This window comes from Schistocerca americana, chromosome 5 (assembly GCF_021461395.2).
Source record: "Schistocerca americana isolate TAMUIC-IGC-003095 chromosome 5, iqSchAmer2.1, whole genome shotgun sequence".
Classification (NCBI taxonomy): Eukaryota; Metazoa; Arthropoda; class Insecta; order Orthoptera; family Acrididae; genus Schistocerca; species Schistocerca americana.
In genome coordinates, this window is record NC_060123.1 from 597,736,039 (window position 1) to 597,760,822 (window position 24,784).

Here is a 24,784-nt window from a genome sequence, read left to right on the forward strand (position 1 = left end):
CAAAGCGGCTTCACTAACGAGTATTTCAGTATGTCGGGAAACTGGCATACTGCACAAGTGACTGGTACGGAACTAATGTATGGTACACTGATCTTCGTTATCTTAATTGAAATTTCATAGTCCGCAGCTCGTGGTCGTGCGGTAGCGTTCTCGCTTCCCACGCCCGGGTTCCCGGGTTCGATTCCGGCGGGGTCAGGGATTTTCTCTGCCTCGTGATGACTGGGTGTTGTGTGCCCTCCTTAGGTTAGTTAGGTTTAAGTAGTTCAAAGTTCTAGGGGACTGATGACCATAGATGTTAAGTCCCATAGTGCTCAGAGCCTTTTTTTTTTTTTTTTTTTTGAAATCTCATAGCACCTACGGGAATCTTTACTTTGTAGTGAGGTAATATTTGATTCCTTGTTTCCTTAAGCTCATGTGATGTATCTGTCATGAAACACCAGCTTTGAAGAGTTCCGCACATTTTCCTAGACCAATATGATTTTTATTTGAATTGACGACTACTGACAAGAAACGATTATCAAATATTTCTGGTACATCACAAACAGTTTTATTTTCATGCAGGTGAGGAGCAACACATTGACCACCCACGTTTAGTATTAATACCTCTTTCACAATCTCTCATGTGTGTTTTCTTCTGCAGACGTTTATTTTCTTGATGTAATGCACTGTGATAGCTTTTCCGATGACATTCCTCAGCACGTTGCGGAATATTCTGCAGTGTGACTACGGCTGTACTTCATAATATGATACTGCTCCACTTTTCTTCTGCGTGGTGTACTAATTCTATGTGTTATCCACATTTGTCGATTAGTACTGCACATTGCTTGCAGTTTTTGTAAAGGAAAAGAGCTATCCAAGAACGTGATAAACGTATGAAGTAACGTATTACCGTCACATTTTTTGTTTCTCGTCGTTTCTTCGTTGCTTCAAAATTCATAGAGGTACATTCCGTCTTTGCAACTAAATGAAAGACAGTCTGCTTTTGCCCTAAGACTTTCGCGTCTTCTATTTCTGAACCACATTCAGTGATCTGTAATACCTGTTTGCTTTATGTATATAGCTAAGAAATGAATTATATAGAATTTACAAGTATGTTAGTATATTACGTGTTCTCTTGGTAATCTCTTGTTGCCGGCCGCGGTGGTCATGCGGCTCTAGGCGCTCAGTCCGGAACCGCGCGACTGCTACGGTCGTAGGTTCGAGTCCTGCCTCGGGCATGGATGTGTGTGATGTCCTTAGGTTAGTTAGGTTTAAGTAGTTCTAAGTTCTCGGGGACTGATGACCACAGATGTTAAGTCCCGTAGTGCTCAGAGCCATTTGAACCATTTAATCTCTTGTTGCCGGCCGCGGTGGTCTAGCGGTTCTAGGCGCTCAGTCCGGAACCGCGCGACTGCTACGGTCGTAGGTTCGAGTCCTGCCTCGGGCATGGATGTGTGTGATGTCCTTAGGTTAGTTAGGTTTAAGTAGTTCTAAGTTCTCGGGGACTGATGACCACAGATGTTAAGTCCCATAGTGCTCAGAGCCATTTGAACCATTTAATCTCTTCTTGCCGGTCGCGGTGGTCTAGCGGTTCTAGGCGCTCAGTCCGGAACCGCGCGACTGCTACGGTCGTAGGTTCGAATCCTGCCTCGGGCATGGATGTGTGTGGTGTCCTTATGTTAGTTAGGTTTAAGTAGTTCTAAGTTCTAGGGGACTGATGACCTCAGGAGTTAAGTCCCATAGTGCTCTGAGCCATTTGAACCATTTGAATCTGTTGTTTTTCGGGCTAGAAACAAATTTCGTAGCACAAGAACGGCATATTTACCGTGTGTAGCTGTCGACGTGTGTCTATATGCTTCTACTTTTGTTTGTGTTGTGCTGTGTATACGTGGTTTTATATTTGTTAATTTATTGTGTGTGTGTGTGTGTGTGTGTGTGAGAGAGAGAGAGAGAGACAGAGAGAGACAGAGAGAGAGAGAGAGAGAGAGAGAAAGAGAGAGAGAGATAGAAAGACAGACAGAGAGGGAGAGAGATCAATTTATTCTGTAGTGTGGTTATATTTTAGATCTCTGTTTGTTACTGTTTTAGTGGCTAACATGATCAGTGACTTATTGCTTATATTGATTTATTCATTAGTTACCTTCGTTTTCATTCCAAAGGCTCTTTGTATATGGAAATTTTACGGTAGTGTGAAGAGCTTGGTCACCCTACTAATTCTCATGTTGTGTTCCACGTTCTATGGTTCATGCCTATGTCTTATCAGGTGTTTCACATAGGTGAGCCGTGCGTGGCTCGTGTTCCCGCCATCATGTATTTTACACGCTGTTTTTAACGTATTCCCACCTCACTACGTTAATTTAAATTACTACTGTCACTGAGTTGCTGCTTTGCCTGACCGTGAGCGGCGCTAGCAGCGCGTATCGATATATCTCATCTCGTAGTATCTTTGCTCGACTGCTATTACTTCCCGGTCGTTGTCTGTCGTAGTTCAGTTCGGGGTCGCGAGTTCGGGTCGCCAGTCAGCTGGAACGCGTCTGGAGCGTAATCCTGACCTGCCAGTCGGGGAGTTGCAATGCGGCACTAGTGCAGTTGGATTGGAGCAGCAGCGAGGTCTGCGTCGACATGGCTCGCTCGACCATTGCCGCCACGCATCACTTGAGCCGGGCCACGGTCTTGGTGGGTCGTTGGTCGGCCGTCCTACCGGACGACGCGTTTTGGATCGCCGATCGTTCATGAGTCGGTTGTGTGTGCGCGCATCGACTCCCGATTTGTCTCCGTGCGTGCTTAGTTACTGTTGAGTATCGTTCAAGTCTTCGTGCAGTGTTTGTCAGGTCGTGTGTGTAGCTGGCGTTATGTCCACTGACGACTATTTTAGATGTTGTCGGCATTCTGAGGTGGTCCGTCGGTTTCTGAGGACCAGGGAAGTTATCTCCTCGAGATACAGTCGGCTTGGTCCGTTGCCGGTCTCTGCACAGTGTCGGAGCGTGTGTGGAGCTGTCCGATCGCTACGAGCTTCGTGGTTCACCGACCCAGGACGTTAAAGTTGAGTAGTGGTTTCAACTACCCAAGTGACATCCATTCATGTTGTGGTGGTTCGTTCCGTGGTTCGCTGTTGGGGAGGTTTTCCTGTGAGCAACACCGAATGTTTCTATTAATGAAATTTAGCCGCCATGCCATGCAATTAACTATATTGGTTGAATACAATTTGAGTGCACCAGCGGAATTTTCTGCCTTGTGGCCGTTAGTGTTCCGGTTACCTGCCCTGGCAACTAAGGTAATTTCAGGCATCTTCCTTTCCTCACCTGTTGTCGCTGTCCAGCTTGGTGTGTAATTTTGACAGCTAATACATACATCATTGTTGATCATCACGTTCGTAACCTTTTGTGTTTGAGTTCTCGTGTACTCCGTCGTGGCAAGCAAGCGGTTGGTAGGTAGGTCCATGACTGTCCCTTGGTTGGGTTCGCACGAATTAAGTGTAGTTGGATTCACCACCAGTCTCGCCTAAGTGAACGAGGGCAGACCGATCCACTGGAGGCTCTTGAGTGCCGTTTTCTTAATTGCCCTTTTGCCAGTGTTAATGTTGTTGTAATTTAACTACATTTTATACTTTTAATTTGGCAAGGTTAGTTGTGGGCCTTCAGCCCTGGAAACACGTTCTAAAAGTTTCCTTCAACTCCAAACATTATCGCCTTCTGCTCTTGAGAGGTTATTGTAATTTCCTCTGGAAGATTTTACAAGTTATTGTGGGCCTTTTGCCGTTGGTTTTCCAAAATGAAATCTTTAAACTTAATGTATTGTTTTACCGACTGTCACAGTATGTATTTCCTTAATTTGCAGAATTTAATTATGCGGCCTTCAGCCATCTTATTGCGTTTGTTTATCTCTTTCTGTGCACCCTGTGGGCAATCAGCCCTGTTAGCATCTTAAAACATTGTGGCCTTCTGCCTTCAGTAATCATCATGGTATATTTGAAGTTTTGATGATTTAATCGGACGGCCTTTAGCCGCTACGCATGCTGATCTCATACATGTATACGATTTATCTTATTCGTAAATTTAACTATGCCTCATGTCGTTTCAAAATTGAACTTCTTCTAAAGCATCTCTTTCGAGGCCTTCAGCCGCGAAGCAAATACTTTCAAAAGTGTATTTGTGAACTATATGATCATAAATTAAAACTGTGAAATGAATCAGACCGCAACTGCCTTGGCCCTTGCCTCAACCCTAATTACCTGTTAACCGTGCGGTTGATTCAGCGGTCGTATCAAAAGGTATTTTTATGCTTCCAGCTACTTATATGTTCTTTAAACCTAGTTTTTAAATTCCTGCCTTTCATTCTCAGACACACTGATTCACATTCTTGACACTCGAACTAGTATGTTCCTGCTCCTTGATATTTATCTGGTTTGTCTGATGATGTGACTGGAATGTGTTTCTTGTTCTGTGAGCAATATGCTACTGCATGTGTTGATTTGTGATTGTGTGTTGAAATGTACCATTTCTTTGTGTTAGTCATGTCATAAGTGTTACTGCTTTGGTTTTCTGTGTATACTGTAGTGTCTGTATTCTGTGATGTTTGTGTTCTCTGCTTGTTTCCATTTTTCCCTAGTTGTGTTTCGATTTTGTGGTTCAGTCCTTGAACTATACGGGATGTGTAATCATTGATTTTGTCTACTAGTTGTACTGTTCGTAACTCATTTTGCTAGTTTTCTGTGTTGGGTAGGGTGTTACTTAGTCTGTGTAGCGTCTGTCACAGGGCTGCTAATTTTTTTATTTTGGGGGTGGTTGGACGTGGGAAGTGTATTTGTGTCCGCTGCTGTTAGCTTTCTGAAGATGCCAGTGAATAATATATTACATCCATCTTTCAAGTTGTTCTTTGTTGTAGACTTCTTGTCAAGTTTCCCCTTCGAGATGGGCCTTCATGCGACTAATAAGTCAAAATTTCATACCGGAAACACACTCACTGTACTTGCTACGAGCACTACCTTCCCTTGGAAATGAAAGACAAGTAGGATGATGCGAGTTGCTTCTTTAAACGTACCAGATCGGGTCGTTATGCTGTCGCTCTACAAGGCTTGAAATCACTGACTCGTAACGTCACCTAGCAAATGTGTCCTCTTACAGCAGAAGGCATTCAGTCTTGAGGACCGTAGTAAGCAACCTGTTAGCATTAAATAATGAATCAAACTGTCACGCAGACCTAGTATTTAGCAAAGTTCATGGCTCTGTCTGTTTGTGGACTTCCACATTTTGAATTTCCCATCCCCTATATCCCAACTGAGCTGAAATCTTCCACAATTTTCTCTTTCACATGGAATGGACCGAAATTAGCGGGGTAGCGGGGTGTGGTTGGGGTGGGGGGCAGTAATTTTGGGAATATAATAAATTTTGAACAGTACTATAGACTGCCTCATGAAAAGTATTCGGATACACCGATGTTGTAAGGAATGGATCACTATATACCATGAGAGGTGGATCTGTCAGTATAAAAGGAAAGGAGGAGGGGATTATTTTGTTGCCAGCAGAGAAGTAGTAACAGAAGAGTGGTTTCAGGGATTTCGATAGTAGAGCGGTGACTGAATGTCACCTAAGTAACAAATCCGTCAGCGACCTTCGAAAGTCGCCCAAGCCGACTGTTAGTGATGTGATTGTGAAGTGAAAACGCGTAGGACCAACCAAAGCAAGTACAAGACCAGGCAGTCTTCATGTACTCATCAACAATAACCGTCGAGCATAGTCGAGGGTGGATGTAAATACAACACGAAACCAGCAGAGGGAATCGCTCATGAGTTCCAGGGTGCTACCACAAGTCGAGCGAGCACAGTGACTGTGAGTAAGGGGTTAAAATGAAGAGTTACAACAGCTGAGAAACTCCTCATAAGTCACGTATTTAAGTAGTTATTGCTAAACAACGCTTGAGCTGGTGTAAACAGCGACGAACCTGAACAGTGAACTTTACCCGGCATCATATGTAGTGTGAACAGTGATGTATGGAGGAGGTTGTGTTTTTGGGGTTGTAAGGTGGCTTTTCTCAAGGTTAGCTGTGGTCCCCTTATTGCGTCTGAGAAAATGCTATGTGCGGAAGGATATGAACAGACGTTACAGCATTGTGATCTTTCAGAAGAGGAATAATTCGGACGTTATTATTGTCTCCTGTCAGAACCCAGAATCTGTGAGGCAGTGATTTTTGGATGATAACGTTCTCGAAATGGACTGGTCTGCCCAGAGTATCTACCTGAAAACAACGGAACAACTTTGGGATGGATTAGGTAGTCGACTTTGCTCCAGACCCCAGAGTCAAACACCCGACACCACTAACGAAGAAGAAGACCATAGAGAAGATCAGCGTAAATTACAAAGCATGTTTTGGGAAACCTCTAGAAACAACACGCCTGTTTACTCCAGCGTAAAGGAGAACTTAGGTAAATAATTGTGAGACCGGAAAAGAAACATATCTCCTGGACTGGATGGGAATCCTGCGGAAGTAATGCAAATCTTACGTCACCAAATAGGGATCTACCTGTGTGAAATGTACAACGATTGTCATTTGCAAGGAACGGTCCCTGCACTGTGGAAGCTGTTATCAGTAAAGAAGAAGACAAGGAAGCGATGATACCAAAATACTACAGACTCTGTCTTCTGAACGTTCTTGGTAAAACATTTGAAAAATTATTGTGCAGAAGACTAAGTTCACAAACTACTACAAGGGATAAGCCCTCGCGAGCATTGGCTCAGAAGAGGCAACTGAAGACATAAATTAAAAGTCGATGTACATAGCGAAAGATACTGATTTTGCGTGTGTTCCGCCGATGATGATCGATGCTACTGGTGCTTTCGATACTCAATGGACACCATCTTTCTTTGGCCTCCCTAAGGAGCTGGTGAGTTCACAGGCGGTGTACAGCTGCCTCATAATCTATACCCGCCGTAGACATAAAACTTTAATATGATCAGGAAACAAAATAACGAAGACCATGACAAAAGTATGTCCGCAGGGATGAGTGTGTGGTCCAGAGTTTTGGTATACAGGATTGTAACCAGTACTACAGACGCCACAAGACTGCGGAAACGCAAGCGCACAGGTAGCGTTTGCAGATGGGATGGTGTTCGTTGTAAGCTATGACTCCAGAACTATAGAAGAAAAATATAACGCAGCGGTTCAAGAGTTTGGGGGATGGTGTAGAAGTGTCAGATTGTCACTAGAACCTCATAGAACCGCGTATCTCTTGCTGCAAGGGAACCTAGCAGGAAATCCAAATATAAAATTAAGTAATATAACTTTTACGAGAAACACAGTAAAGATGTGTGGTATCGAGGTTTCTAGGGATACTCATGTACGAAATCCGTAACTTTGCATACCATCTAGAGGAGACAGGCAGATGAACAAAATTTTAACCATCGAAAATTGTAAATTTCGAATTTCTTTGAAAACAATCAGAGCATACCACTCATCTTTATTAGCATTAGTCGTTGGATATGGCGTGAGGGTTTGGGCTCATTGATTGCATCTCATGAAGCCACTTTCGTTAGTCAAAGGAGTTCAACCAGGGGTTCTACACAGATTAATGGGCGCCTCCTGCACTACCCTGAAAGATGATCTAACTCTATGTCCACTGGATATGAAAATAAGGAAAAGGGGATTACTTTATTGGTTGAAGAAAGACTGAAATTGAAGTACGAAGGATAGTTAGAACTCAGAGTTTGTTGATGTTGTGAGACAGGAGATACGTGATCGGTTGCAAATTTTTTATTTATATTAGTCATGAAGTCAAGACCACACATGACATCTTCTTTATTTGAACTAATTACTAGCTAAGAATCTAGCCATCTTCAGGCCATAAAACAGTCTTGATTAGTGTTGGGTCCATTACGGCTTCACACATAGCTAAAATCTTTCTTAAAATGACAACTTCTGTACATGATATAATTAAAAACACCTTTTCATTATTCGTGGCCAGTGAAATTGAACGATGGTCATAAATCAAAGGCATTAAGCTGTTGTTGTTGTTGTGGTCTTCAGTCCTGAGACTGGTTTGATGCAGCTCTCCATGCTACTCTATCCGGTGCAAGCTTCTTCATCTCCCAGTACCTACTGCAACCTACATCCTTCTGAATCTGCTTAGTGTATTGATCTCTTGGTCTCCCTCTACGATTTTTACCCTCCACGCTGCCCTCCAATGCTAAATTTGTGATCCTTTGATGCCTCAAAACATGTCCTACCAACCGATCCCTTCTTCTAGTCAAGTTGTGCCACAAACTTCTCTTCTCCCCAATCCTATTCAATACCTCCTCATTAGTTACGTGATCTACCCACCTTATCTTCTGCATTCTTCTGTAGCACCACATTTCGAAAGCTTGTATTCTCTTCTTGTCCAAACTGGTTATCGTCCATGTTTCACTTCCATATATTACATCCATACATACATACATTCCATACATACAGCATTAAGCTGTTACAGCTTAGAAATTGACACAGTCAGCATTTACATCATTTGTAGCAAGTAACTGTTACCTGAAACCAGTTATCATTTCAAATAAAGTAGATTTCGTGTGCGACATTCACTTCATGGGTTTTCAATACCCATCAAAAAAATACAAAGAAGTTAATACAAGATGGCGTATTGCAACAATAGCAAGATGAACGGTACTGTTGAGGCACCGGAAGAAAGACATACGAATTTCACTCTAACATCAGGAAGACTCTAAAAATGGAATTTCAGCAGCCGTCGAATGGACTGATTCATCACCTGACTGGTCATAGCCCGTATGTTACGTACTGGACAAAATCGGAAGGCAGACTACTGATACCTGTTCCTGCCACAGTCTGGGCGTTCCAGAGCACACACTATGGGACTGCCATATGGTGCAGCGGGTAACGGTCGTCAGGCCTTAAGGACGCCGGTCCCCAAAGGAGCACTGAGGAACGAGTCAAAGTGGCGCATCTCTGACGATACTGCAGCCGCGGTATCTACGAAGGCCAAGGAAGACTTCACAAGGCACGAGAGTATGCCGCCATCCCGGCTATAGGAGGCACTCTGCAGGTGGAGACAAGACAGTTGAAGTCGACGGCCTCTTAATGAAATGGTTTTTGAAAGATGTACATTGCGTTGGTACAAGTGAAACGTGCAGTTGCTTGCAAAGCGGAAACGCTGCTGAAGTTCTGCGCCAAGCCTAAGTCATCCAGCAGATAATGACTGTTGACCGACGCATTGTGATGGTGGATCCGGCAGCGGAAACAAATATGAATAGTTTATATGCACCCTGATAAATGACCATGAACAGAACAGTATCTGTGGCACTGAGGTAGTATTAATAGCTGGATTACTAGTTAAGATATATTTGATTTAAATTGGAGTTTCGTAGTGTCAGATAATAATTGTAGCAGTTGTATTTTGTAGAATTCCCATATTTTTTAATATTCTATGTACCAGAAACAAATAAGGTGTCAGGGGTAAACAACAGGGATTGAAAGGCTATTTACAATTTGTACATAAACCAGATGGAAATTACAAGAGTCGTGGGGCATGAAATGGAAGCAGTGGTTGAGAAGGGAGTAAGACAGGGTTGTAGCCTATCCCGATGATATTCAATCTGAATATTGAGAGAGCAGTAAAGGAAACAAAAGAAAAAACTGGAGTATGAATTAAAATCAATGGAGAAGAAATAAAAATTTTTGCGTTAGCATGACATTGTAATTCTGTCAGCGACAGCAAAGGACTTGGAACAACAGTTGAACGGAATAGACTGTGTCTTCAAAGTGGATATAAGATGACCATCAACAAAGGAGGATCATGGGATGTAGCCGAATTAAATCAGATGATGATGGGGGAATTAGATTAGGAAATTAGACACTTAAAGCAGTAGGTGAGTTTTGCTATTTGGGGAGCAAAATAACTGATAATGGCCAAAGTAGATAGCATATATAATCTAGACTGGCTATGGCAAAGGAAGCTTTTATGAAGAAAAGAAACTTGTTGACATCGAGTATAGATTTACGTGTCAAGAAGTCGTTTCTGAAAGTATTCGTAGGGAGTATAGCAATGTATGGAAGTGAAATATCGACGATAAATAGTTTAGACAAGAAGGGAATAGAAGCTTACGAAATGTGGTACTACAGAAAAATGCTGAGGATCAAGTGGTTAGATCACATAACTAATGAGAAGGTACTGAACAGAATTGGGGAGAAGAGAAATTCAAACCAACGAAGATGCAACCTGGAACTGTGCGCTATCCAGACAAGCAGCCAGCTAAACACACACACACACACTCACATAGACGCCAGGCCGGCCAGTCTGCGCAAACTGCGGAGCCCCCCCCCCCCCCCCCCCTCAATCCTGACCGCGTCCTCCCCCCTCCCCCCATCCCCCTCCACAACACACTCCTGCATCGCCAGTCACCACCATAATGCGAGCAAAACAAAGCTAGGGACAGACAAACAATACTGCGTGATCAGCGCTACGCGGTATGAAAAGTCTCGTTAAACTGTATGCAGACTTTGTCAGCTCACCACCCACCTTTCCGCTTCGTGATGAACTAATTTCAGGTCGTGCTCTGCAAAAATTAGCAATGCGTGTAATAAATTGACAGTATTAAACCTAATTGTGGCAAACTGAACAAACATATTATTACTGATTCTGTTCGTTGTGGAACCTCTGCCACTGTGCATCTTCTAAATGACATTATGATTGCATAACTGGCTGAATTTCTCACCATTGTTTGCTTTATGGCAGTCTCAGAAGCTAGTTCCATTGTCACACGTGCTTATGCGGATTACACAGCATGAAAAATTAAGAAGATTTTTATATATCGATTTTGAGAAAGTATGATTATTCAGAGGAATAATCAAATAGCTAATGAGTTGTGATAGCGACATAACAATACGTTTAGGTATTGATCCACACTCGTAATAAGAAGACATTAAATTTATCTACTTTGCCGTATTACTCTCAGACATACATACAGCACAACAACTACGATTAACATCATCCATTTAATAGTACTAGCCGAGGTGTAAGTGTTGTCTTACGTAGCTATCACAACTGTTCGTTGGAAAAGCGTTTTGGTTATATGATAGACCCTGTGAGTATTCTCATAACCTATATATATATGACTTAAAAAATTGTCGCTGTGCTATTTTTACACACCTATGTGTTGATGCAACTTAGTTCTAGATATTGAATATGGTCTAATAGTCGAGACAAAGTTGACTGGAATACTCTCTTTCAAATTGGAAGGTGACAGGGGTCAAATAAAGGGAGTGAAAGACTATTTACAATTTGTACAAGAACCAGATGGCAGTTAAAAGAGTCGAGGGGCATAAAAGGGAAGCAGTGGTTGGTGAGTGAGACAGGGTTGTAGCCTATCCCCGCTGTAATTCAATCTGTGTATTAAGCAAGCAGTAAAGGAAACAAAAGAAAAATGTTGAGTAGGAATTAAGATCCATGGAGAAGAAATAAAAACTTTGAGGTTTGCCGGTGACATTGTAATTCTGTCAGAAAAGAACCTGGAAGAGCAGTTGAAAGGAATGGACAGTGCCTCGAAAGGAGGACATAGGATGAACATCAACAAAAGCAAAAAGAGGTTAATGGAATGTGTCGAATTAAATCGGGTGATGCTGAAGAAATTAGATTAGGAAATGAACACTTAAAGTAGTAGATGAGTTTTGCTATTTGGGGAGCAAAAAAACTGATGATGGCCGAAGCAGACAGGATATAAAATGTAGACTGGCAATGGCAAGGAAAGCGTGTCTGAAGAAGAGAAATTTGTTAACCTCGAGCATAGATTTAAGTGTCAGGAAGTCTTTTCTGAAAGCGTTTATATGGAGTGTAGCCATGTATAGAAGTTGTAGTGGGACGCGAAATTGAAGCGTCACCCATCCACCAGTGTCAACCCAGTTTGCAGGTGAATATAAGTTTAATTTAGTGTTTTGTTTATGTATTTTTGTAATATTTGTGAATTATCTAAAGTTTTGTATTTATTTTTTATGTTTCATGTACGGAGAGGGCGGCGCAACGAACGGAGACAGCATCTTCACTGCCGGGACCAGAGAGAAAATTGCTGGCCACTATACGTCGCGGGTCGACAGCCGAAGAGCAACAGAAGATCCTGAAACCGAGTGTTGCGTCGTGATTCTAAAAACTGAAAAAATAAGAATTTGTAATGTTTCTACAACAATGACGTCATAGAAAGTTTAATCATGTTGTAAATGTTCAGTCCTATCTTGTCAAGGCTCAGGTTCACGTCTATATGTAGGAAGATAATAAACTAGTGGATGCTACTAAAGTTTAAATACGTGTTCCGAGAATTTATTTATGAAGAATTATCTTAATGAATTACTTATTTATTTGACAAGATTATTAATTTCGACAACGTTCATCGCGAGTTTGAGTCTTGAAAGTTTATTCAATGTGGCTCTAAAATTTATTAAAGCAGATAACTTGCATTAATATAATTTCTGGGAAGAAACAATCGACATCTAAATTGAAAAAAGTTTGCGCAAACCAACTGGACTGCGCATACGACTCAAATGATGAAGTTTTAATTACAGTTTCGTTCAAGAACCATTCAGACACAATTTTAAAAAGAATTTAAATAATTTTGAAGCGTGTTGTAACTGACGTAGGTGACGAAGTCTGCACATGGTCATATGTCAAAAGAAAATCATTTATACAAAACTTACGTCGTTACACAACAAAGTGTAACATGGGCGATAAATAGTTTAGAAAGAAGTGAGCAGAAGTTTTCGAAATGTGGTGCTACAGAAGAATGTTGAAGATTAGATGGTTAGATCACATAATTAATGAGGAGGTACTGAACAGATTTGGGAAGACGAGGAATTTGTGGCACAACCTGACTAAAAGAAGGGATCGATTGGTGGGACACATTCTAAGGCATCAAGGGATCACAAATTTAGTACTGGAGGGAATCTGGAGGGTAAAAATCGTAGAAGGAGACCACAACATGAATGCAGTAAGCAAATTCAGAAGGATGTATGTAGCAGTAGTTACTCGGAGATGAAGAACCTTGCACGGGATAGAGTTGCATGCAGAGCTGCATCAAACCAATCTCTGGACTGAAGACAACAAGAAGAACATATATACACGATTATTCTAAATGGTGGACACATTTTGAAAAATTCGTATGTATTCAAGTGCGAATCCAAAATGAACAAAATTTAAACCAATGGAAACAGGAACTTCCAAATTTTTTTGCGGGCGGATGGAGATGATTTCAGAAATGTCCGGTAGAGTTCGCGCGGCAATAGAACCGTCATTCCGTTTCACTGTCAGTTGTGAGTGAAATGACGACTGTGGAGCACAAGGTTTTCTGCGTTCTTGAGTTCGCGAAAAGTGAGTCGCGGGCATTTCGTACCAAATTCGGTATTCAACCACCAGCTCACAACAGCATTTGCCGTTGGTTTAGGCAACAGACTGGGAATGTGCACAAAGGAAAAAGCATAGGCCGACCACGTGTGTTAGAGGTTAATGTCCGACGAATTAGAGAAAGTTTTGTGCGCAGTCCCAGGAAGTCTACAAACAAAGCCAGTCGAGATCTTGGAAAATCCCAACCAACCGTATGGAAAGTTGTGAGACGGCGTTTGCTGTAGAAGCCTACCGATTACAAAGTAGTGCAGGCTCTCAACACCAATGACAAAGAGAAGAGTCCCGAATCTTGTGGTTATGTGCTAACACAGATGAAGCGACGATCCACCTTAGTGGAAACTTCAATAGACACAATGTTCAGATATGGGGTTTGGAAACTTCACATTCACCATTACAACACGAAAGAGACTCATCGAAGATCAACGTGTTCTGTGCCGTATCCTGTACAAAGGTTTACTGACCATTTTCTTTGCGGAATTAACTGTAACGGGAATCACGTACCTGGACTTGTTTGAATAATGGTTGTTCCCTCAAGTTATGGAAGATTCCCCGGACTTCATTTTCCAACAGGATGGAGCTCTGCCTCATTGGCACCTTGACGTACGAAGCTTTTCCTCAATGCTGGATCGGTGGCAGGGGACTTGAGGATCTGGCTCTGCACTTCTGGCCACCGAGATCTCCTGATCTCACACTCCGCGACTATTTCTTACAGAGTTATGTGAAGGAAGCTGTTTACGTCCCGCCTCTACCGACCAGTCTGAACGATCTGCGGAACCGGATCACTGCTGCCGTGCACTCAGTAACAGCAGACACGCTTTCACGTGTGTGGGACGAGTTTGGCTACCACGTCAATTTCCTTTGCAGGCAACGGTGCCCACGTTGAACATTTATAACATTTAACACATTTCTAATTATCAAATAATTATTAAAAACTAATTAATTACAAATAATTAAATTTATTAAATTTATGTCAAGCATTATGAAAAAAAACTTTGAAACTTCCTGTTTTCATTGGTATAAAGCTTGTTCATTTTGGATTTGTACTTGAATAAATACGAAGTTTTGAAAATGGGCCCATCATTTAGAATAGCCCTGAATATTACTGTTCACAAAAATGTGACTGCATGGCCAATGTTAAGCACTCCGTTTTCAGGCCGCAAGTGGCCCATCGGGACCATCGGACTGCCGTGTCGTCATCAGTTGAGGATGCGGGTCGGAGGAAAATTTCGAAATTTGCGGTAGGATCTTATGGGACCAAACTGCGGAGGTCATCGAGGTCATCGGTCCCTAAGCTTACACACTGCTTAACGTAACTTAAACTAACTTATGCTAAGGGCAACGCATACAGCCATGCCCGAGGGAGGACTCGAATTTCCCGAATTTCCGACGGGGGTAGCCGCGAGAACGGTGACAATACGCCTGAGACCCCACGGCTACCCCGCGCGTCGCGGACAGGGGCACAGCTCTCCCGGTCGTTATGATGCTTTCCTTTGACTAGACCCGCCACTATTCGGTCGAGTAGCTCCTCAATTGGCATCACGAGGCTGAGTGCACCCCAAAAGATGGCAACAGCGCATGGTTGCGTGGATGGTCACCCATCCGAGTGCCGGCCACGCCCGTTAGCGCCTAACTTCGGTGGTCTGACGGGAACAAGGTGTATCCACTGCGGCAAGGCCGTTTCATGGCCAATGTTCGCTTTCCAAATAACAGATTCTAATGCGAATAACAAATAAATAAAACGAAATTTCCTGGTTGATTAAAACTGTGTGCCCGACCGAGACTCGAACTCGGGACCTTTGCCTTTCGCGAGCAAGTGCTCTACCATCTGAGCTACCGAAGCACGACTCATGCCCGGTCCTCACAGCTTTACTTCTGCCAGTATCTCGTCTCTCGTCTCACTCTGGAAACAAATAAATAAATAACAATGCTGCTTTCAGCTCTTAAGAATGGGCTTCAATTTATTGAAATTGTCCCCAGCACAGCTGGAGCCGTCATAAAGGTGAAGAATGTGAACTCTCTAATTATTGTCCACTAACAGGTGTCCAGATACTTTTGATCAGTAGTATATTAAGACCCATCTAAGCACATACACGACGAGAGTGGTGAGAAATATTGAACCTAGCGGTCTATGTGTTCTGGTGAAAGCAATGAATAAACTGTGCCTATTGTTTTGGCCCAGTCGGGCAAATCCTCAGGCAGTGTCGATAGTGGGCGTAGTTATCTCACACTTTCTTGTTGCTCAATAAATATTTGTCATGATTTCATAGTGTTTACAAATGGAAGCACCCAACAACTTCAAGCGTTGGAAAGCGGTGGCGCAGTTTGAGCTCACCTGTCTTGGGAAGATCTCCAGCGAGGGCGAGAAGCGCACACAGGTAGAGGGACAGCTGGGTCACGCTGGGCGCCGACCGGCGGCCCTCAGAGATGGCCGGCCCCCAGCACCGATGTGCCAGCCAGCCTGCAAAACAAAACACACAGATTTACTGCGTGGCGGAAGTCGGGCCTACTTGTTACATTACTGGAGTGGCTGTAGAGTTCGTAATTACAGGAGAAGAGATGGTGATCTGAGTGTAAAATAAAGAAGTGTGGAGAATTAAGTAGGAGAAATAAATTAACCAAAGAATTAATTAGAAAAATCTTATTAGTTATTAAGAACCAGTAGTTGAATGTCGAGTCAGTGAAGCCAGCTATCCAGCTGTAGTGTGCCTCATACCAGTGAAGAAATGTTGACCTGTCCTCGCATAGGGCGCTGATCCCTAACGTATGGCTTCATACTATGGTGACAGGACCAATCATTAGGACCTTGATGCCACCTTTTAACTGAGTTAGTTTTTAATTACGAAGAGCGGTCAGAGGCAAACAGATCAGTGTACGTCTCCTCTATTATGGGTAGTGGTGCTCTAGTGGGTAGAGAAATATACTCGCGTTCTTGAGGTCTCTTGTCCAGTCCCTGGTAGGAGAGGGGAATTTTATTCATTTCTGTCTTTTCAGGGCGGTCAGACATTCACTCAGCCTGCTGTCTGAACGATCTCTGTGGAACTTAATCTAGAACCACTCCTGAGTTTTGTCGTCCGGCATCTGGCCCAAATGTGACTTCGACGATTCTGGCCCGTGGTGCTATGTCCGGGCCAAATGCAGACATCATGGGCCCGGCCTGTGTTAGGACTGTCGCGATTTGTGGTCTGTCCCTCCATACACAGAACAAGCCAGGGTCGTGATATTTTCTTATCTCCTTGTATCATACGCAGTTACATGTTACTCTTGGTTACATTCGCAATTCAAAATATAAGTTCTTAAATATTAGGAACACCCCCACAAAATGTTTTCAAAACGTAAATCTGGTGAGAACAGTGAGCCTTACGTTGATATCTGTGTTACCTATAGTGACATCATATATGTACTATACGATAACAATGCAGGCGATTAGTTACTGAGGATGACACCGCTGGCGAAGATCAGCTATCAGAGCCCTGCATTTGGAAAGAAATGCCTAATACAAAATAGTCCAAAAAATCTGGAACTGCTCAATAACTCCCAGAGTGAAAGAGGCAACGTTTCATAAGGTAGGAATAAATAGAAGACAACGACATACATTTAATTTAGTATCTGATAACATATTGTGGTAGAATTTGCAAACGAGAACAATTCGTACCCAGAACAAATACGAACCAGTCCAAACAGAATACGTAGAATCGACAAGGATCAGTCTGTAAATAAATTAAAAGATATTCTGCTTCGACTATAATAACCGCGCAGGTCAAAAACACAGAATTCAACTGAACTGATCGAAGAGCGCTGTTATAGGAAGTCCATATTTACATAAACAATGCTACTGAAAAGATATCAGCAAATTACATGATGTTTGCACATTGCAAATAATGATCTTGTTGTTGATAATTCTTCCGGGTTATATGGCCGTGGTGCATATAACCCAGAAGAATTCTCAACAACAGTACCGTCCGGTCGTGAAAGCCTTCAATGAATGATCTTGTTGCCATTACAGGAAAATTGAAAAAAATAAGGTCTATACAGAAGTATCTGAATGAAACATTTAAGGAGAAGAATACAGTGAAACAAGACATTACTGTTGAAGAATCGATTATGAAATATAAGGGAGGCATATCTTGCAAACAATTCACTCCTTAAAAAAGGGCACGATTCGGTATTCCATTTTGTGAAGTATGTGAGTAAAATTTACATTTTCGCTGTAACTTTAAAATAAGTGAAGGCTATGAGAAGATAAATTATGATAGTACCTCCAAACTTTTTGTCAAAGACGTATCTCAGTTGGTGTGACACAGAATACACGCTTTATAGCCAGATATATTTGTATTCTTCATCAAAATTATTTATAATACTATTCCACAGTCATAAAACGAATGTCATTGACACAGTACGTGTGAGTACAAATAATATGCCAATAGATTTTTGTAAATTAAAATCAAAGAAGGAGCAATACAGAACTAGGAGCTGCAGTCGAATACTCGCTGTAAAGTGGAAAGAGTAGCGAAACAATAGAAATGGTACACGAGCATCCAATCACACTTGGAAACAAAGTTGTGCTATTGGGTAAAACAAGGGAATTACTGGAATTGATCGGCAAGACCACATATTATCATGCTTCCCAATTGTGAGAAAATATATGAAATGATATAGAAAATTTGTTTATCTATTCGACACTGTTCTTTTCAATTTCTACATTTTGTGCAACAAAACAAATAATGGAAAAAACAGAGTTACATTGACTACAGGATTGAAATAGAGGAATAATTACAAAGAATATACCAAAACCAGAGTATTGGACCAAAGTCGTATCAGCCCAAATAATATATTTATAATGGCCGCGGTCCCTCCTGTCCACCCATGACGTCACACAACACTTCAACCCTTGGAAATGAAGGGAAATTTTTTTGGGAAACAGGTGACCTGGTCTACCTCCATTAACCTAGATCCCCCACTCCTACCCAACTCCTATGACGTGACCCAACATCCTCCACACACTCACCCACTTATGTATTGGCAGGAAAAGACTCAATCTGTGCTTAGCTGCAGGAGAGCGAGGATGTGGGGTATTTATTCATTTATTTTGGTTTTAAATGTGTTCTTGGCGTTGTTATCGTGCTGGTGGAGTGTCCTCCCCAGACCACCATCATCTGCTCCCGCTTTAAAATGATCACACTCCCCACTTTTCCAATCGCACATGTGTACTTTCGCCACCAAGTTTTAAGACTGACTGCCCTAGTCCACAATACTGCCACCAGAATCTGCTACAGACTATTATATTGCCACACACCACTTTGTGTTTCCCCCCCTCCCCTTTCTCGACTTTCCGCTGCTTGTCTGGAGGCAGTGCCAGAGATAACAAAATTTCAATTTACTACACCTACTGAAGTGTTTATCACTTTTCTGAAACTCTGTGCGAGCTTAGTTTATTTTCACTGCTGCAGTCAGAGATATTAAGGCACTTATTTATTTTCGTCACTTTCTAAGCATATTTCTACGATGAGAAACACACATTAGTGTCTAAGCACGGATGGGAAAATTAGAACAGTTAAAGTTCTAGAAGTTGATGACATATTTCGAAATCCATAAAAGATTGCGAAAATAACACAGGCACACAAATGATCGAATATCTAGAAGAGTCTCCTATAATTCTAAGGACTCTCCAACATATGAAGAAAATGACTGGAATTTTGAATGAATTTTCGATGTCCTACAGCTGCTGCTCTGGAGATGCTTTAAAGCCACAATGGTGGGTGGAGAGTGGCAGCATCCCATCTGGCTCAAACAGAGGAGTATGGGCTGCCTGGACTTGTCTCAGAACACTCGAACAAAGAAGATATCACGTGACTCTCAGACGTCATGGAAATTTCCGTAGCTACCTTGCCCCTCTCCTGCTGGAATCAGTCTGCACAAGCTCCTACGCTCCCACAAAGAATGTCTTGCGACTCCCTGATGTCACGGAACTTCCGGTGAATGGATCATTCTTTTTGGTTCTTACTGAATGTCCCCTGCTAAATGGTGCTGCTGGTACGGGAGCACTGTCCTCTACTTTCTACAGATGGACACATTCCGACAAATTCATCGGAAAACTATTTTGTACATATCGAAAAACGTATAGCAGTCATATTGCACTGACAGTTGAACAATGCGTAAGTAGTGTACAATCATGAAATACGGAAACTATCGCCAAAGACACATAGTAAATTACCCTGCTCGTTTAGTGTCGAGGACTGCTTGAATTTTTGGACCTGAAACCGATTTCCAATTAGGTTATATCACCACAAACGCTTGTACCACCATACCATATTACAGTAATAAGCAAAATTCGTGTCCTTCATCATGTAAAATAATCACTTCTTCATCCTTCATATACGCAGTCATACATATGTCTTCACGACACACAGAAAAAAAAAAAAAAAAAAGAAAAACAGAAAGAGCGCTAGACATCCCCCACAAGTGTGGTCGATCATCCACCACGGCCAACGGTCACGCGGCAACTGGCCCCACGTGATTGGGGCGCCTTTCGCAGACAGTGGTGACTGTCGAAACTCTCGTACAAAGGGTGGCTGGCTCTTCCGGCACAAAGGCATCCACTAGTAGTATGATTTCCGTCCACTAGACCTGCTTCCTGCTGTGGTTTCTGCAATGATATGCAACCATCTCCAGATTCTGGGATTGCAAGAATATTTACTATCTGATCTATGTCAATCGCAGATTCATGTACAGATCTCAGAACCAATATCAGCCAAAATATTCCATGTTACACTCCAAAATGACGATACTTGTGACACTTTTATGCTGAAATCATCGAGTACCATAAGTAAATTTCCATAATTTCATGTGTTTTCATGTGGTTTGGCGAAATATCATACCAGCGATTCGGTTGTTCTCTGGGGAATAATCGTCCAGCGCAAACACTCGCCATATTGAATCTTCACAAATGTTGCCCGAACTCTTACGTGAATCGGCTGTAAAGCCGCGAGTAATGAGTATAATGAGCAGGACACTATAAATATAGTGCGGGAGAATAAGTTTCGAATGTGGGTCTCACGGGAGGCGTGCCTGAGATAAGCCCATGCAGTCGAAATATTCCTATGAGTCCTCGGTGGCTCTGATGGGTAGAGCGTCTGCCATGTAAGCAGGAGATCCCGGGTTCGTGTCCCTGTGGGGGCACACATTTTCAACTGTCCCCGTTTACTTATACCAACGCCTGTATGCAGCTAGGGGTATTCATTCGTTGTAATTTCGTTCTTACATTTGTTTGTTAATTGGCTCTCGATATACAATACTTGGATAAGCGTGTAAGTACTGGGTTTGCATCTAAATAAATAATTAACACCACACATATGCGTACTACCTAAGTGGATATACGCCACCCTAGACGGAATACAAATCATGGTCGGTTCACTATCGAATAGCTCATAGGGGATAATCTGCCCCTTGTGCTACATAGCTCCGAATTATGCTTGGAGGTGTGAGGTTGGTGCACCAATGTAAATGATTCAATGGACTGTGATACTGCTATTAGGGAGTTGTGCCTCATTGGAAGAAAAACGTGACGTATTCCTCACGAATCATTATGCCGTTAACGAAGACTCTCACATCATTACACTGTCGTATTGCTAGCGACGTAATCATGGAAGTACCATAAAGGAGATTAGGACACATTTCCCTAGGCAGTTTCACGCATTCTCTGTGTTGCAGTATAGACTGCAATGTTTCTTACAGTCCACCGGAACATATCGGTGATGTCTTTCCAACCGTTTATGCCACGGGAGCGCTGTTGATTATCACACAGTGCCGGACGCTTGTACTTTACAACACTTGTCTGAGACAGTCTTGGCGAGGTGCAGCACCTTTTGCAATCGTGATTGAAAATACCTGCAGTCTGTTCTCGAATCTGATGGGCTAGAAGACCTAAATATCAAATAATATCCTAGAACTGAGGAAAATTGAGACACCTAGCCGGTGTAAATGCAGGCGTACCACAATTCTTAGACGCTATATACACATAAACGATAACTGCACTATTTGTACGTGATGGAGTGTAAAGTTACTATGGTCAGTGATCTGATGTTTGCAAACAAAATTATATGGGTTGGAAGCGAGCAGACCACGTCCTGTCGTAAGAGACGTATAGGTTCTCCGATTTTTGTGCGGAATATTGTGATTTCAACACATGCCCAGCCGTAGGGGTATGAAAGGTTTTATAAAGAAATCTATGTCCCGCCATAGGAAGGATATAGAGAAACGTGTAAAATTGGTATTTCCAGAGCCACTGTCGTCATAAGGAGGTATTTCCGATTCTTCTTTCTTCGTCGAATATCACCAGATTGGTACTGTGTCTGTAATATTTAGTTGTAGTTACACTGATGTATATGTGCGTGTTTCTCTAGAATGACTCCACTTGGCGTATAGGTGTATGGCCGATCGTTGGAACTAATGGACATTTTCGGCGTAAGGCGTCAGCCACCACTGAGCCTCCCGAACTGGTCAGGTAGATTACGTGTGTGCAGTTGACTTAATGAATAAATAGTGAAATAATAGTATGTATCGGGTAGCCTATGTAATCGCGTATGTTGCGATTTTTATCCTCGGAATATTTTCATAAGTTACTTGAAGATTTCAGCATGAAAGTGCCACAAACATCGTCATTTTGGCGTGTAAATGGTCATGTTGCAGCAAATGTTGGTTTCGAGATCGGTAGTTTAATTAGCGATTGATGAATCATTTCTCATCGACAGAGCTCAGATGATTTACAGTCTTCTAATGCCAGAGTCTGGAGATAGTCGCAACTTGCTGAAGAAACCACGGCAGGAAGCAGGCATGGACAGAAGCAATAACATTAGTGGACGCCTTTGTGCAATAGGAACCAGTCCAGCGTTTCTGCACTAATTTGGAGCGTGACTACTGTCAGCAGAGGACACCACTGTTGCACATAAGACCAGAGTGTGCGGGAGCAGTTGCCACGGTCCCCGTGGTGGGAGATCGACCAACCATGCGGGGTATGCCTAGTTCTCCTTATGTTTCTTTTATCCTTGTGTCTTTACGGTGTATGTATGAGTGTCTATACGCAAGATGAAGAAGCAACCATTTTGTGTCGTGCAGGACACAAATTTTGTTTATTAATGCGATATGGTATGTTGGTACAAGCGTTTGTGTGGTTACAACTCCCTTTCACGCCGAGAAATCCAGTCTTTCCTTGACAGTAAGAGAGTAGCATAATTGACCTGTCTTTGGCGATAGTTTACGTATTTCATGATCTGTAGACTAATCCTGTAGGCTTGTCATTCCAATATGACTGCTGTATATTTTCAGATCGATACAAAATAGTTTTCCGCTGAATTTATCGAAATTTGTCCGTCTGTAGAAAATAGCGGACCGTGCTTTCACACCAGCTGCTGCATTTCGAAAGGTAAATTCACTAAGAAACAATCAGGATGCTCCATTCACAGGAAATTCCAGGACGTATGAGAGTCACAAGACATCCTTCGTGTGGGGTTTAGGGGCCGCTACTGAATGGTTCGAACAAGACCGGAGCGAGGTATCTACGGAAAGTTCGATGACGTCTGAGAGTCACATGATGTCTTCATTGTTCGAGTGTTCAGATACGAGTCCAGACAGGCCAGCCTCCTCTGTTTCAGACAAGTGCGATGATGCCATTCTCCACCTACCATTGCAGCTTTAGAGCATTTCCAAAGCAGGAGTTGTAGGACATTGAAAATTCACAGAAAATTCTGTACCACAATGCTTCAACTACAAAGAGAATCTTGTAGATATCTGATCTGCTTGGTGTCTGTGTTATTTTTGCAAGCTGTTATGGGTTTCGAAATATTCTTGAACTCTAATATACTGGCCATTAAAATTGCTACACCACGAAGATGAAGTGCTATAGACGCGAAATTTAACCGACAGGAAGAAGATGCTGTGATATGCAAATGATAAGCTTTTCAGAGCATTCACACAAGGTTGGCGACGGTGGCGACACCTACAACGTGCTGACATGAGAACAGTTTCCAACCGATTTCTCATACGGAAACAGCAGTTGACCGGCGTTGCCTGGTGAAACGTTGTTGTTATGCCTCGTGTAAAGAAGAGAAATGCGTGCCATCACGTTTCCGACTTTGATAAAGGTCGGATTTTAGTCTATCGCGATTGCGGTTTATCGTATCGCGACACTGCAGCTCGCGTTGGTCGAGATCCCATGACTGTAAGTAGAATATGGAATCGGTGGGTTCAGGAGGGTAAAACGGAACGCCGTGCTGACTACCAACGGCCTCGTATCACTAGCAGTCGAGATGACAGGCATCTTATCCCCATGGCTGAAACGGATCGTGCAGCCACGTCTCGATCCCTGGGTCAGGGAGGTTTGCAAGACAACAGCCATCTGCACGAACACTTCGACGACGTTTGGAGCAGCATGGACTATCAGCTCGGGGACCATGGCTGCGGGTACCCTTGACGCTGCACCACAGACAGGAGCTCGTGCGATGGTGTACTCAACGACGAACCTGGGTGCACGAATGGCAAAACGTCATTTCTTCGGATGAATCCATGTTCTGTTTACAGCATCATGATGGTCGCGGTGAACGCACATCGGAAGCGTGTATTCGTCATCGCCATACTGGCGTATCACCCGGCGAGATGGTATGGGGTGCCATTTGCTACAGGTCTCGGTCACCTCTTGTTCGCATTGACGGCACTTTGAACAGGGCACGTTATATTTCAGATGTGTTACGTCCCGTGGCTCTACCCTTCATTCGATTCCTGCGAAACCCTACATTTCAGCAGGATAATGCAGGTCCTGTACGGGCCTTTTTGGATACAGAAAATGTTCGACCGCTGCCCTGGCCAGCACATTCTCCAGATCTCTCACCAACTGAAAACGTCTGGTCATTGGGGGCCGAGCAACTGGCTCTTCATAATACGCCAGTCACTACTCTTGATGAACTGTGGTATCGTGTTGCCATCCAAGCTCTGTTTGACTCAATGCCCAGGCGTGTCAAGGCCGATATTACGGCCAGAGGTGGTTGTTCTGGGTACTGATTTCTCAGGTTCTATGCACCCAAATTGCGTGAAAATGTCATCACATGTCAGTTCTAGTATAATATATTTGTCCAATGAATACCCGTTTATCATCTGCATTTTTTCTTGGTGTAGCAATTGTAATGGCCAGTAGTGTATTTAACTGTCGTGATTTTCCCTTCTGTTGTTAGACAGTGATGCGGGTATCCCACTGTAGAACTGTTCTTCGAAATGTGAGGAATGTATAAAATAAGTGTCTTAACATCCCTGACTGCAGCATCGAAAATGAACTAAGCCTACGGAACGTATCAGGAATGTGATGCCCCTCAGTAACTGTAGGACTCTGAAATTTTTTTCTCTCTGGAAGTGCTTCCCGACAAACAGCAGAAATTCGAG

At 42.8% G+C, this 24,784-nt stretch overlaps 1 protein-coding gene across 1 annotated transcript in view; it reads right to left on the minus strand.

Moving 5' to 3' along the window:
• Positions 1-24,784, minus strand: part of LOC124616573 (hemicentin-1-like) — a 294,411-nt gene that overhangs the window by 131,359 nt on the left and 138,268 nt on the right. The window contains exon 2 of the mRNA XM_047144893.1: positions 15,693-15,818. Within this exon, the coding sequence (XP_047000849.1) occupies positions 15,693-15,818 (126 nt within the window). The remainder of the gene's footprint in view (positions 1-15,692; positions 15,819-24,784) is intronic.